Source organism: Schistocerca serialis, chromosome 2 (assembly GCF_023864345.2).
Source record: "Schistocerca serialis cubense isolate TAMUIC-IGC-003099 chromosome 2, iqSchSeri2.2, whole genome shotgun sequence".
NCBI lineage: Eukaryota > Metazoa > Arthropoda > Insecta > Orthoptera > Acrididae > Schistocerca > Schistocerca serialis.
In genome coordinates this window covers 1,080,538,820-1,080,555,050 of record NC_064639.1, presented here as the reverse complement: position 1 = coordinate 1,080,555,050, position 16,231 = coordinate 1,080,538,820, and the positions used below count along the sequence as shown (strand labels likewise).

The 16,231-nt window shown below is 38.6% G+C and overlaps 1 protein-coding gene across 1 annotated transcript in view; it reads right to left on the bottom strand.

Annotated features, from left to right (window-relative positions):
- The window catches only part of LOC126458523 (nuclear protein localization protein 4 homolog), a 252,649-nt gene that overhangs the window by 161,076 nt on the left and 75,342 nt on the right, over positions 1-16,231 (bottom strand). Inside the window, exon 5 of the mRNA XM_050095626.1 lies at positions 11,016-11,139. Coding sequence (XP_049951583.1) covers positions 11,016-11,139 — 124 coding nt within the window. The remainder of the gene's footprint in view (positions 1-11,015; positions 11,140-16,231) is intronic.

Genomic DNA, 16,231 nt, shown 5'->3' with positions numbered 1-16,231 from the left:
CATAGTTCTACTGGAATGTTATTTCAGTGTTCTGTCAAGTTCTTCATGCAGTATCATATCTCCCATTTCATCTTCATCTATGCCCTCTTCCATTTCATAATACTACCCTCAAGTACATTGCCCTTGTATAGATCCTCTATATACTCTTTCACCTTTCTGCTTTCCCTTTTTTGCTTAGAAGTGGTTTTCCATCTGACCTCTTGATATTCATACAAGTGGTTCTCTTTTCTCCAAAAGTTTCCTTAATTTTCCTGTCGACAGCATCTATCTTACTCCTAGTCTTATATGCTTCCACATCCTTACATTTGTCCTCTAGCTGTTTCTGCTTAGCCATTTTGCACTTGCAGTCAATTTCATTTTTGAGACGCTTGTATTCCTTTTTGCCTGCTTCAGTTATTGCATTTTTATATCTTCTTATTTTATCAATTAAATTCAATATCTCTTCTGTTACCCAAGGATTTCTACTAGCCCTTGTCTTTTTACCTACTTGATCCTCTGCTGTCTTCACTATTTCATCTCTCAAAGCTACCCATTCTTCTTCTATTGTATTTGTTTCCCTGTTCTTGTCAATCATTCCCTAATGCTTTCTCTGAAACTCTGGTTCTTTCAGTTTATCCTGAGTCAGTCTCCTTAAATTCCTACCTTTCTGCAGATTCTTCAGTTTTAATCTGCAGTTCATAACCAATAAATTGTGGTCAGAGTCCATATCTTACAATTTAAAACCCGGTTTCTAAATCTCTGTCTTGCCATTATATAATCTATCTGAAACCTTTCAGTATCTCCAGGCTTCTTCCACGTATATAACCTTCTTCCAAGATTCTTAAACCAAGTGTCACCTATGATTAAGTAATGCTTTTTGAAAAAATTCTACCAGGTGGCTTCCTCTTTAATTCCTTAGCCCCAGTCCATATTCACCTACTACTTTTCCTTCTTTTCCTTTTCCTATTATTGAATTCCAGTCCCCCATGACTATTAAATTTTTGTCTCCCTTAACCATCTGAATAATTTCTTTTATCACATCATCATACATTTCTTCAATCTCTTCATCATCTGCGGATATAGTTGGCACATAAACCTGTACTACTGTGGTAGGCATGGGCTTCGTGCCTATCTTGGCTACAATAATGTGTTCACTATGCTGTTCATAGTAGCTTATCTGTGCTTCTACTTATTTATTCATTATTAAACCTACTCCAGCATTACCCTTATTTGATTTTGTATTTATAACCCTCTATTCACGTGACCAGAAGTCCTGTTCCTTCTGCCACTAAACTTCACTAATTCCCACTATATCTAAATTTAACCTACCAATTTCCCCTTTTTAAATTTTCTAGCATACCTTCCTCATTAAGGAATCTGACATTGAAACTTCCTGGCAGATTAAAACTGTGTGCCCGACCGAGACTCGAACTCGGGACCTTTGCCTTTCGCGGGCAAGTGCTCTACCAACTGAGCTACCGAAGCACGACTCACGCCCGGTACTCACAGCTTTACTTCTGCCAGTACCTCGTCTCCTACCTTCCAACCGGGCGTGAGTCGTGCTTCGGTAGCTCAGTTGGTAGAGCACTTGCCCGCGAAAGGCAAAGGTCCTGAGTTCGAGTCTCGGTCGGGCACACAGTTTTAATCTGCCAGGAAGTTTCATATCAGCGCACACTCTGCTGCAGAGTGGAAATCTCATTCTGGAATCTGACATTCTCTCTGATCCACAGAATGCCAGTTTTCTTTCTCCTGATAATGACATCCTCCACAGTAGCCCTTGCCCACAGATCTGAATGGGGAACTATTTTACCTCTAGAATGTTTTACCCAAGAGACGCCATCATTTAACCATAAGCAAAGCTGCTTGCCCTTGGGAAAAATTACGGCTTTAGTTTCTCCTTGATTTCAGCCGTTCAAGGTACCAGCACAGCCAGGCTATAGCGGTTAATGTTACAAGGCCAGATCAGTCAATCATCCAGACCGTTGCCCCTACAACTATTGAAATGGCTGCTGCCCCTCTTCAGGAACCACATATTTGTCTAAATGATAATTAATTGAAATCCTCAGCTGCCGAGAGGTGTTGTTGGTATACCTCGAGGGGGACAGCTGAAATGTGTGCCCCGACCATCTGAGCCACCGAGGACACAGACGAATAGCGCGACTGCAGGGACTTATCCCTTGCATGCTTCCCATGAGACCCACATTCCCAACTGTCCACAATCTACATACGTAATGTACCTAATAGGTATTTGCCCATCCACTAATTACTCGCGCACACTAAGGTGACTATTCCCGCAAGAGTTCGGGCAACCTGTGCGCATTCGCACAGATGAAGGTCAATGGCTGGGTAACCTTTAACTATATATAGTTAAACTATACTCTTACGGGATTCATCACCTTAGTGTGCGTGAGTAATGAGTGGATGGACAAATACCTATGTATGTAGATTGTGGACAGTTGGGAATGTGGGTCTCACAGGAAGTGTGCAAGCGGTAAGTCCAAACAGTCACGCTATTCATCTGTGTCTTCTGTGGCTCGGATGGACAGAACGTCTGCGATGTAAGCAGGAGATCCCAAGTTCAAGTCCCGGTCGGGGCACACATTTTCCGCTGTCTCCATTGAGGTATATCAACAACACCTGTTGGCAGCTGAAGGTTTCAGTTAATCATCATTTATTCTGGAGAAGTTGCACGGTCATCAATGGTATCTTTTCTTTCGAGAACAGTTACTATCTTCATACACGATTGTCTGGCCTCTCAACAGATACCCCTCCGTTGTGGTTGCACCTACAGTATGGCTATCTGTATCCGTGAGACAAACAAAACAAGCCTCCCAGCCACAAGCATGGTCCATTGGTCGTGGTTAATGCAGCAAAAACAAGTGAAATAGTGGATTTTAAAACATGGTAGATCTCTTTATACAAAAGGTTATCATCTCAGTTGAAGCAATGGGAAGAGGCATAGAAAAGAGAACAAAGTATCATTTTCTGCCCAGCAGTTCCTGCACTATGAGCACTGTTTAGAAAATAAAGGGCAGGTAGTTTATTGGAGAACTCAAAGATCTTACATTTACATTAATGAAGGCCATGACGTATTTTCGTAGTAAAAACACTGGGCTTCCTCAAAACAGAGGGATACGATGAGAAAGTTCCCATAAACACAACAGAAAATATGATATTGAGAAACTACTGAGTATATTACAGATCAAACAGTATCTAGCCTTTTATAATCAGCCGAAGCCATGGACTATCACAGAAGGAGATAGGATGACTGAAAAGTGACTAGCATCTTTTGTGAGATGTAATGTATTCTTTTTTGTATGAACTTAGGACACTATTTTTAACACTTAGCTATAAAGTTAATACTCGGTGGTTTAGGTTTGTGTATGGTAACAATGCATTTTTCCGTGTAATAGTGCGCTCAAGACACATACATCTACTTTAAAGTAAATTACATCTAGTGCACTCAAAATACTATCATTCATTAATTCTACACCTACATGTACAGCTACATCTACATGGATACTCCGCAAATCACATTTAAATGCCTGGCAGAGGGTTCATCGAACCACCTTCACAATTCTCCATTATTCCAATCTCGTATAGCGCATGGAAAGAACAAACACCTAATCTTTCTGTATGAGCTCTGATTTCCTTGTTTTATCGTGGTGATCGTTTCTCCCTATGTAGGCCGGTGTCAACAAAATATTTTCGCATTCGGAGGAGAAAGTTGGTGATTGGAATTTCATGAGAAGATTCCTTCACAACGAAAAACGCCTTTGTTTTAATTATGTCCAGCCCAAATCCTGTATCATTTCAGTGACACTCTCTCCCACATTTCGCAATAAAACATAACATGCTGCCCTTCTTTGAACTTTTTTGATGTACTCCATCAATCCTATCTGGTAAGGATCCCACACTGTGAAGCAGTATTCCGAAAGAGGACAGACAAGCATAGTGTAGACAGTCTCCCTAGTAAATCTGTTACATTTTATAAGTGTCTTGCCAATAAAATGCAGTCTTTGGTTAGCCTTCCCCACAATTTACAGCCTTTGGATTTGACTTTTAACCCAAGATTCCTTTTAGCACTCATATGGATCACCTCACACTTTTTGTTATTTAGGGTCAACTGCCAATTTTCGCACCATTCAGATATCTTTTCTAATCTGTTTGCAATTTGTTTTTTTCTTCTGATGACTTTATTAGTCAATAAATAACAGTGTCATCTGGAAACAACCTAAGACTGCTGCTCAGATTGTCTCTCAAATTGTTTATATAGATAAGAAACAGCAAAGGGCCTACAATACTCCCTTGGGGAATGCCAGAAATCACTTCTGTTTTACACAATGACTTTCCATCAATTACTATGAACTGTGACCTCCCTGACAGGACATCACAAATCCAGTCACATAAGTGAGACAATATTCCATAAGCACACAAGCTCCTTGTGTGCTAGTGTGTCAAAAGCCTTCCGGTAATCCAGAAATATGGAATCAATCTGAAATCCCTTTTCAATAGCACTCACCACTTCATGTGAATAAAGAGCTAGTTGTGTTTCACAAGAACCTGGTTTTCTAAATCCTTGTTGACTGTGTGTCAATAGACCACTTTCTTTGAGGTAATTCATAACGTTCGAACACAATATATGTTCCAAAATCCTGCTGCATATCGACGCTAATGATATGGGTCTGTAATTTAGTAGATTACTCATATTGCCTTTCTTGAATATTGGTGTGATCTATGCAACTTTCCAGTCTTTGGGTACGGATCTTTCATCGAGCAAACGGTTGTATATGATTGTTAAGTATGTACCTAATGCATCAGCATTCTCTGAAAGGAACCTAATTGGTATATAGTCTGGACCAGGAGACTTGCTTTCATTAAGTGATTTAAGTTGCTTCACTACTCCGAGGATATTTACTTCTACATTACTCATGTTGGCAGCTGTTCTTGATTCAAATTCTGGAATATTTACTTCATCTTCTTTTGTAAAGGCATTTTGGAAGGCTGTGTTTAGTAACTCTACTTTGGCAGCACTGTCTTCGATAGTATCTCCACTGCTATCATGCAGAGAAGGCATTGACTGTTTCTGCCGCTAACATACGACCAGAATCTCTTTGGATTTTCTGCCAGGTTTCGAGACAAAGTTTCATTGTGGAAACTATTATAAGCACCTCGCATTGAACTCCGCACTAAATTTCAAGCTTCTCTAAAAGATCGCCAATCTTGGGGATTTTGTGTCTGTTTACATTTGGCATGTTTGTTTTGTTGTTTCCGTAACAGTGTTCTGACCCGTTTTGTGTACCAAGGAGGGTCAGCTCCATTGTTTGTTAATTTATTTGGTATAAATCTCTCAATTGCTGCTGATACTATTCCTTTGAATTGAAGCCATATCTGGTCTACACTTATACCGGGAAGGAGTGGAGACTGTCTCTCAGGAAGGCGTCAAGTGAATTTTTATCTGCTTTTTTGAACAGGTATATTTTTTGTTTATTTTTGGAGGATTTGGGGGTTACAATATTCAATCTTGCTACAACAACCCTGTGTTCGCTAATCCCTGTATCCATTTTGATGCTCGTTATCAACTCAGGATTATTTGTTGGTAAGAGGTCAAGTGTGTTTTCACAACCGTTTACTATTCGTGTGGGCTCATGAACTAACTGCTCGAAATAATTTTCTGAGAATGTGTTTAGCACATTTTCGGATGATGTTTTTATGTGTATCTCCGGAATTAAACATGTATTTTTGCCAACATCTTGAGGTTAAATTAAAGTCACCACCTACTATATTCATATGAGTCGGGTACGTGTTTGAAATCAAACTCAAGTTTTCTTTGAACCTTTCAGCAACTGTATCATCTGAATTGGGAGGTCAGTAAAAGGATCCAATTATTATTTTATTCCAGTTGCCAACAATGACATCTGCCCATACTAACTCACAGGAACTATCTACTTCACTTTTGTGACAATATAAACTACTTCTAACAGTAACAGACATGCCACCGCCAACCGTGTTTAGCCTACCTTTCGGAACACCATTAGCTTCTTCTCAAAAAGTTCGGCTGAGCTTACCTCTGGCTTTAGCCAGCTTTCAGTGCCTATAACAATTTGAGCATCAGTGCTTTCTGTTAGCACTTGGAGCTCTAGCAATTTCCCAACACAGGTACAACAATTTACAATTGTTGTACTGATGGTTCCTGGATCTAGGTTCTTCCTGTGTTCGGCCTGCACCCTTTGTGACTGAAGCTCTTCTTGTGTTTTCCTGGGAGCCTCTAACCTAAAAAAAAGCTACCCAGTCCACGCCACGCAGCCCCTGCTACCTGTGTAGCTGCCTCCTGCATATAGTGGACACCTGACCTTTTCAGCAGAATCCGAAACCCAACCCAACGTAATTTAAATAACTGGTTTAAAATATATTTGCTTCCTCATTTACTGCAACAAATGGAGAACTCCAAGTGACAAAAATCACCATAGCAGCTACAAATATTTCAAACTAGGTAATATTATTCTTACACATTTCAGAAAATAAGCTGTTTCAAATGGTAGAATGAAATTGGTCATTAAGTTATTGAACATGGTTAGATGTCTTGTACCAAGTGCTGCAGGGAAGCTATCGATAGACACACAGACACTGTGGGCAGTACAATAGTGGGTAGAAGAACTGTCAATGGGAAGACACAGATCAATATCAGAAAGAAGTTGGTAAATTAGAAGGCCTCTTATCAGACAACATGCTGATGTGCGTTGAAGTCCCCAAGTAGAATAAAGGGAGCTGGGGGGCGGGGAAATATGGGGTGGGGGGTGGGGGGCTGATAGATTAAGGTGGTCATTTCAAGACACGTGTGCCCCACTTGGGAGTAAACAGACATTGCAAATGGTAATCTCTTGGGTCATTCATATTTGCAATGCCATCAAAACCATTGTCGCACATGGGGGGATCCACTCACAGACATATGTGGGACCAATGTACAGACCCCTCCAGATGCTTTCTCATGGTGTATTGTTCCAAAAGAAGACAAAGTAAGAGCGCAGGGTTGGAGAATGGTCTTCAGTGAATGTGGTTCTTGGAGAATAACACAGGCAGCAACACAGGACATTAGTTACTGCAGTTCTGGCTGATGACAGTAATATCCATTGTAGTTCTGCTGAATTATCAAATTAGGCATGTCCTGGTTAGGTATGAAGGGGCCAAGAGAACAAGTCACACTCCAGGACCACTGAGGGGCAAAACAACGTTGACAAAATTAGGTTCTGAGTCTGTTGGTGTGAAGGGATCTGGCACCTCGAAGGTCACCAGACCTTCCGCTGAGATTTCTTCTTTTTCTCCTTTACTATGTCAGAGGCTTATTTGCTGTAAGGGCAGGAACTGAGGAGGAGTGCACGGCCCTGAGGTCTGCACACTGGGCTCTTTCAGGCACTGGTTACTTATCTGTAGATTTCCAGAAGAGGATTCACTACAGGGAGCCCTGTCACTGGTAGAGAAATGGATACGGGCACTACTACTCTCAGAATTACCTGTGGTATCTACAGACGTGTAGCTGATTGAAATATGTTATGGACCATTCGAAACTCGCAGTGTGTCGATGCAGGAATCCTCCTCTCTTACACCTTGAATGACCACAGCATGACCACTGTTAAAGAGTGGGACATGCCTGAGCTACAACGTCTTGACCATCTTGTGGACAGCATGTCAAGGAGGATACAAGCACGTTACAATGCACTGACTGGAGCAATATGGTACAAAATGTTATCAAGTAGCTGACTTTGCTTTCACGGGTGTGTATGTCTGTGCCCTTTTCAAAAGATTGCCTGTAATTTGGTTACTGTTCTGTGTTTATTTCCAACTATAAGTTTCTTTTCTGCTTATTACATAATTATCTCCAAGTTCTGAACCCAAACCCCAGACATTAGTAGATATGCAGGATGTCCAAAACGTTTTTGCACAATTTATAGGTCAATGCTATTATTTCCATTAGATTTCCTTATGGCAGTGCAAAATTCAAAATAGAAAGAGGAGACAGGAGAAGAGAATCCATATCGCCAAAACTATTTCAGCATCTTGTAGATTCTTAAACTCAGTATGTGTTAACGAAACATATCTGAATCATCTTAATTCTGATGATACAATTGTATCATTTACATCTGGTACAGATAAGACTTCAACAACTAATGGAAGAACTCAATAGACTAAGTTTCAGAGTAGACCTGAAAACCAGTATCAAATCAGTCAAACAGTTGCAGGTATAATGGTTTATTAACAAACCTTGGGCATGGTTTCAACACTTGTAAAATTTTCTTCTGCATAAGTACATGAATCTATTGAGGAAATCTTTACATCATAATTAAAATGAATTATCAAGGTGTAAAGGATGTACAAAATCACTGAGTAAAGATATAATAAACAGAAATTATTTGCACATAAAATCACATATTGGTGACAACGAATTTCAGAGCAAATAAGTTCATGTCAAGCAACATGGTATGTGTGTCCATCAGTAAAACCAAATAAAATTAATTAAAAAACATTCCCACTGGAGATGGAATAAGCATAAAAGTCTTCATATTAAAATGTACATGGAATTATGTGGCTGGTGACATGGTGCCAATTCAGAATCCTAAATGAAATAATTGTACACTCACTACGTCCGTGACATACTTTTTTTCATTGATTGTAACAACCAACAACTAGGTTTGTTGTTTAGCACTTTCAACATATTTCATGATAGAATATACATAATTTTTTCCACATCTCTTCCTGGTCTATTGTATGGGCAAGAACCACCTACCTATAAAAGGGTGGGGGTGGGAGTGAAAAAGGAGTGTATCCCACCACGCATGAATACCTTACACTTTAGTCATCCAGTATTTGAGAATGAGGGCACTTAGAGACTTATAACAAACTTTATATATAGTTTATCTAAAAACAAAGATGATGTGACTTACCAAACGAAAGTGCTGGCAGGTTGATAGACACACAAACATACACACAAAATTCATTTGTGTTTGTGTGTATGTTTGCGTTTGTTTGTGTGTCTATCAACCTGCCAGCACTTTCGTTTGGTAAGTCACATCATCTTTGTTTTTAGATATATTTTTCCCACGTGGAATGTTTCCCTCTATTATATTTATATATAGTTTAAAACACTTACGAAACTTTTTCTTGCTGATTACCCCCACAAAATAATGAAAGGAAAATTGTTTATCATTTACTACACTTACACTGCTCATGTAGTAAAACTGCCGCATGGGGCATGAAGTTTTAATTTATTACTTTTTCACTACTAATTGTATTCATGACACATTTTGCAGACTTTATGCACATACATCACTTAATGTACCAGAAAAATTATATCATTGTACAACGTACAGATCAGGAGATATGAGATCAAATACAGAGATGGACACAGCAGAGACGGGGGGGGGGGGGGGGGGGGGGGGGGGGAAAGAAACAGAGAGAGGGGAGGAAGAGGAGATGAACAGACAGAGGGGGATGAGGAAATAGACAGAAAAAGGGAAGAGGAGGAGATGGACAGAGAAAGGAAGGAGGAGGAGATGAACAGGGAGAAGGGGGAGGAGGAGGAGATGGAACTGTGAGAGGAGAATTGGACAAAGGGGGGAGGAGCAGATGGACATAGGGGGAGAGTAGCAGATTTACCAGGGGGGGGGGGGGGGGTTAAGAGATGGACTAGTAAAAATTTGGAATAGATACATACCTCAGCAATGCAGGATACTCAGCTAGTGAGTTTATATATTGAAAAGAAGATAGCACAAATCAACACTGAAGTCATACAACCAGTTGACAAATTTTTGTGTTTAGTGTAGTTGGCAACAATTAATGGATGAACAGGAAAATTAACAGAAGAGTAAAAAATGACCTGTTTTGTCTTTGTGAAGTTAAATAGTTTTCCAAACTAAGCTTCTGATGTGCCTGAAATGGAGAGGTCATTACATGTATATTATCAGTTTTGACTTACTGCAGTGAGACTTCACGCGAAACTACTGAAATGCCAACGGCTGCTCAGCAAGCAAAGAGCAAGATGCTTGTTGGAAATAGCTACGAGAAAAAGGAAAACAAAGAAATGAACTGAGGAACAGACTGGAGTGGACTTCTCAACTATGGCTCTAATGAGGGAAGGAATATTTACGTTAAAAAGTCCAATGATGATGGTATCAAGAGAGATGGAGCACAAGCTCAGATTAGGGAAGGATGAAGAAAGAAATCAGTCATGAACTTAGAAAGGAACTATCTCAGCATTTTCCTTTAGTGACAGAGAGAAACTAAAGAATACCTGTATACGGACGGTCATACAGGGATTTGAACCTCCATCCTTCAAAATGCAATGCCATTACTACAATCAAAACGAAGTGAAGATGGATGGGACATACAACCACGCAAAAATAATACCAACAATTGATCAAATTCGTTTACAGACAGTAGGTATAAATCAAAATTAGCAACCAAATACAACTGAACAGAAGAGCATAAACATGCCCAAAGAATGAAGTAAGTTTGGATGCAGAATAAAACAAAGCTCACCGGCAAATGCAACACGACTTTATGTGGTCTGAATCAGGCCTCACGAGTAGACAATAAAAAGAATAAGCAAACAGCAGAAGAATTGACTTTAATTCACAAGTCTTAATGACAGACAAAGGCAAATGTAATAATTCACTCAGCAATTCAATTTTGGACAACAACCCACAAGCAGCCATACAGAAAAATATGTAGGATAGGGAAGCCGCTGCCACACATGAGGTGACCATCTTGCTTTCTTGCCTCTTTACTGTTCTCTGCTTAGGCAAAAAAGCAAGACTGTTACCTCATATAATGGCTTCCACAGTTATTACGAACAAATTATACAAGAAAACAATAAAAGCAGAGAAAACAAAAAACATAAAATTCACTTTCTTCTTGTTTATAAGAATAAAACTGGAATGAAATGAAACACAACCCAGCTAACATATTAAAACAATGTAAGAATTAAAAAAAATATATGATAAACATCTGATATATAATTATAAACTTTCCATGATACTAACCTGTCGATTCAAGGTAATGGCATTTGGCTGACATTTTGAGCAAATACCCTTAGGCCAAGGTGGATGATCTTTGCAACCAGCCCTGATTCGACAGCTAATATCCTCCAGGTTTACAAATTTACCCCTGCAAAAACAAAGGACAACCATTTAGATGGTGTGAATCATCTTCTAACTCTTAACAACAACAACAACAACAACAACAATAAAAATAATAATGAATACAGGCAAAAGTTGAGAGACTTAATATGTCTCTAAGAAATAATTTCATATCATTAATAATAATAATAATAATAATAATAATAATAATGACAGCCATAATAACAATAATAATACAATTTTAAACATGGTTGTGTGACGACAACAGTACAAGCACATCAGTTGGCTGTTATTATTACAGCACAACATACATACAACTTTAGGCCACTGGTTTAAGAGTTTACAAAGTACTGGCACAAATTTCAGTGGTAGACATAACTGTATTTAGGCAATAGTGTGGGCACTGGGAGAAAGTGATCAGAACGAACTCCACAAAACAACCATGTGAGAAAACATACATCCTGTCTTTTGCACTTTGTAATGTGCAGTGATGTTGATACTATGTGTCTTGTAAGCTGGATTTCGAGTTTTTTAAGAATTGACATAGTGCCGAAAGACTCTTTACTACACAATGGCACAGTGTTTAATGAATGGACATATTTTATACCACTTTAAGATGTTCTGGAATGTACACAGCATGACAAAATTGTTAGTGGTTTAACCACATCTGTAAATGGCAATAAACTGCTGAAACCGATAATGTGAATATTGTAATTACAAATTGATCTTGAAGTAATAAATAATTATTATGGGCATTAATGACACAAACTCACTGTGTTTCTGCTATGGTATTTCTAAATATGTTGAATTACTCAATGTGTTTTATAAACTTGCTCTTTGCACTCAACTGTGATCTTTATGGACTAACTCTGTATTAGGCTGTCATATATTTCAGTCTATTAATGTTTATGTTTTATGTTTAAATTAGTTCTAACAAATTGCACACTAAGTGTGATACAAAATAGAGTGTACTGTGAGCTGACCTTGTGTTTCACGAGACCTTAACAAGACATGATGTAAGATGTTCCTGGCAAAGCAAACTGAACTACTGAGATGCATATATCTGACATCTTCCAATTAAACCACATTATGTGCTCTGCAAAGCTGGGTTTTTAATACAAGAGGTAAAAAATTGCTGTATGTGATTAGACATGCTTGAAGGAGACAGGGAAAGTTATTAGCCACAGGAACATGAAAGTTAGCAACATCTTGGGTGGTCACCGCCTACAAGTGTTTCTGTAACACACAATTATTTTCACATGTTTCAAACTGTTCATCTCTATTTAAGTTAAGGCAACGAATTTATAAAATAAAAAGAGGCAGTATGATCTCACTTTTATTTATCAACAATTAGAGGTACAAATAACAAAAGAATGGAAAGATATAATATGATATCTTTGACTGGTTTATATTTACTTTTCATTTTAGGGGATGAGATAACACTTGGTCACAACAGTCAAGATTAGGTATTTTGTGTATGATAGATTTATTAATTGTGCATAACAATGTTTCATTCTGACAGTGTGTTAATTCTGTAAATATTAGCTGTTCCAGTTTACCGCATTGTATTCACCTTTCGACAATCTCCAGACAAATGATCAGGGTAGTAAGTATTATATTCAAATGTTTTACGTTTTTATGTTATACTTTCTGACATGTTCCACACCAACAAGAACCATCTCATTTTTGGGTTTATGGAACAAAAACTGAATCTAATCTAATCTTAAGATACGAGTGTGTGGAAAGAAACTGTCTTACAGTTGTTCCACGTGTAATGCACCTAGCTTAACACGACTGTTACAAAGCAAAGTCTTCACAAAAAGCTTTATTGGTTTATCTTTCATTTCTTATTCTTTAGATTTAACCAATCCAGTCTATTTTAAGTTTGTAGAGATTAAGATGTACCTCAAGGAACGGCATCTTTAATTTGTTTTCAAAATGTAGATCCACTTATAGAATGAAGATAATTGTGAAAATTTAACTAATGAAATATTTCATTCTGTTATACCACAGTAAATTGAATCCATTTGTCAGCAGAGGTACAATCATTAATGGGAAATATGAGGAAGACTAATGCATGTTAATGTACTTTAAAGTCAAACTGCTTTATGTTAACACAGTAACTGAAAATCATAGGTGAACCTAAAACAATGGTATGAGGAAAGACAAACAATCATCATACAGAGAAATCACTGAGATGCACAGATACATAAATCAGTTGTTGATAATGGGTCAGCTACACAGTGTGCCCAGTAGGGAGAGTTGTTTGTTGTGGTCTTCAGTCCTGAGACTGGTTTGATGCAGCTCTCCATGCTACTCTATCCTGTGCAAGCTTCTTCATCTCCCAGTACCTACTGCAACCTACATCCTTCTGAATCTGCTTAGTGTATTCATCTCTTGGTCTCCCTCTACAATTTTTACCTTCCACGCTGCCCTCCAATGCTAAATTTGTGATCCCTTGATGCCTCAAAACATGTCCTACCAACCGATCCCTTCTTCTAGTCAAGTTGTACCACAAACTTCTCTTCTCCCCAATCCTATTCAATACCTCCTCATCAGTTACGTGATCTACCCACCTTATCTTCAACATTCTTTTGTAGCACCACATTTCGAAAGCTTCTATTCTCTTCTTGTCCAAACTAGTTATCGTCCATGTTTCACTTCCATACATGGCTACACTCCATACAAATACTTTCAAAAAAGACTTCCTGACACTTAAATCTATACTCGATGTTAACAAATTTCTCTTCTTCAGAAACGATTTCCTTGCCATTGCCAGTCTACATTTTATTTCCTCTCTACTTCGACCATCATCAGTTATTTTACTCCCTAAATAGCAAAACTCCTTTACTACTTTAAGTGTCTCATTTCCTAATCTAATTCCCTCAGCATCACCCGATTTAATTTGAGTACATTCCATTATCCTCGTTTTGCTTTTGTTGATGTTCATCTTATATCCTCCTTTCAAGACACTGTTCATTCCGTTCAACTGCTCTTCCAAGTCCTTTGCTGTCTCTGACAGAATTACAATGTCATCGGCGAACCTCAAAGTTTTTACTTCTTCTCCATGAATTTTAATACCTACTCCGAATTTTTCTTTTGTTTTCTTTAGTGCTTACTCAATATACAGATTGAATAACATTGGGGACAGGCTACAACCCTGTCTCACTCCTTTCCCAACCACTGCTTCCCTTTCATGCCCCTCGACTCTTATAACTGCCATCTGGTTTCTGTACAAATTGTAAATAGCCTTTCGCTCCCTGTATTTTACCCCTGCCACCCAAGCACATCTCGCAACCCATCCTTAAAGTTTCACTTCTGCCTGCACCTCATCTCCTACCTACCAAACTTCAAACAAGTTCACCTGTGTAGCTTGTAGGACAAGCACTCCTCGAATAAATGATACTGCGGAGACATGGATTGTTTTCTGCTCTCAGGCAGTTTTGTATTCTCAGAATTGTTTACACGAGCGGTGAATTTTTGTTGATAGTTACTGTCTAAATGTTCCTTACGAGTACTTTCTGTGAAATTTTTCTGTCTTAGTTTTCGGTGTGAAGGAAGAGGTAGTGATGGAGGAGCATCATGCTGCACCTGCAGTACATTTAGTGGCAAAGTAGATTAGGAGCAGGGTGATTTTGGAGCATGCAAGAACCTCGTTGTAGAGCTTGTGATGTAAAATCCACAATACCAAAATTTTACACGAATGACAGCGAAAAAGATGGAAGAAATACTATTTACAATTGGACACAAAATTGCCAATCTACATACTATTAAGCGTAAATCCGTTAGTGTTAAGGACAGGTTGCTTGTGACACTGATATTTCTAGCATCAACTATGTTTATTCTCTTTAATATTTGGTAAAATAACAGTTACAATTAAATAACCTTACACCAATTTTGTCTTGATATCCAGAGACGCTCAAAAGCCAAATAGGGCAGATGCCTGATAAATGAGGCATTTCTGGACATACATTTACTTCAATATTTTTAATTGTACCATCATAAGGAGCCACTTATAAATTCCTGAAGGTCTGTTCCCTCAACACCCAATATAATAATATAATAAAAAATAATACATGATAAAAAATTACAGAAATGGTACAGCAGTATTTTTTGAAATTAAATGGCAATTTTTCAAGTTTCAAAACAACTACTTTCAAACACAACTTCACTTGTTCCTCTACCTTAATAAATCTATGCTATAAAACTACTTTACCTGACTCCTTGGAGTGTGGTTATTCTGGCAAGCTTCTTCAGTGTACATATACTTACTTCTTATGTCAGTTCCTGTGGTCCAGTAACTATACATTCTATAATGCTGACCTTTCCTCGTACAAACTAATCAAATGCCCAGCTTCGTCCTAAGTCCACTTTCTGGCAGCTTTCTTCATTACTTTTTTTGCCTCACATCGCTGACATTCACTCACAATGTGTATCAATAGTGACAGAAGTGTCAACTGTGTCGACAATGCCAGTACACATTTATAGAGCAACTCGTTCCAGTGTCGATACGCACAGCAAGTAGCGTGCTAGTCTTTCGTTCATATTTTCACATTAACATGGGGTTGAGTCTCTTTGGTGACAATTTTATTTTCATTTGTTAATTTTATATAATATGTGCATGATATTTTTATATGTCATTTGCTAAGTAGTACTGTTTAAGTCTAGAACTTTTGAAACAGGCTAACTGCTTATGCTGTTCATTTAAGAGGTAAAATGGCCAATTTCTTTGCTGAGAAACATGCCTTGACAAAATCCCCCCCCCCCCCCCCCCCTACTAGTGGCTCAAAACATGCTGCTTCATGGGTACTTTTATTTAATGTGTATTTGAGTGTGGCCAAATATATTACCCAGATGTGGCAGTGGACAAAATGCGAAATACAGCACAAATCTGGGACACAATATGGCCACTCAGTACCCACCGAGTACTCTCTGTTCTCCTCACAATGTCCATGTAGCTTTCCTTGTCCGAGAGCTACAGTGAGCAGCTCTTGAGAGATGGAGGTTGCTGTCTACATGAGAGGTCTACACTCGCAGCAGTGACTATGGAAGATCTTGCCCCACTCTCCGACACTGCTGGCGAGCTGACTCTGCGCTGTTTACACAATACTAATTGCTCC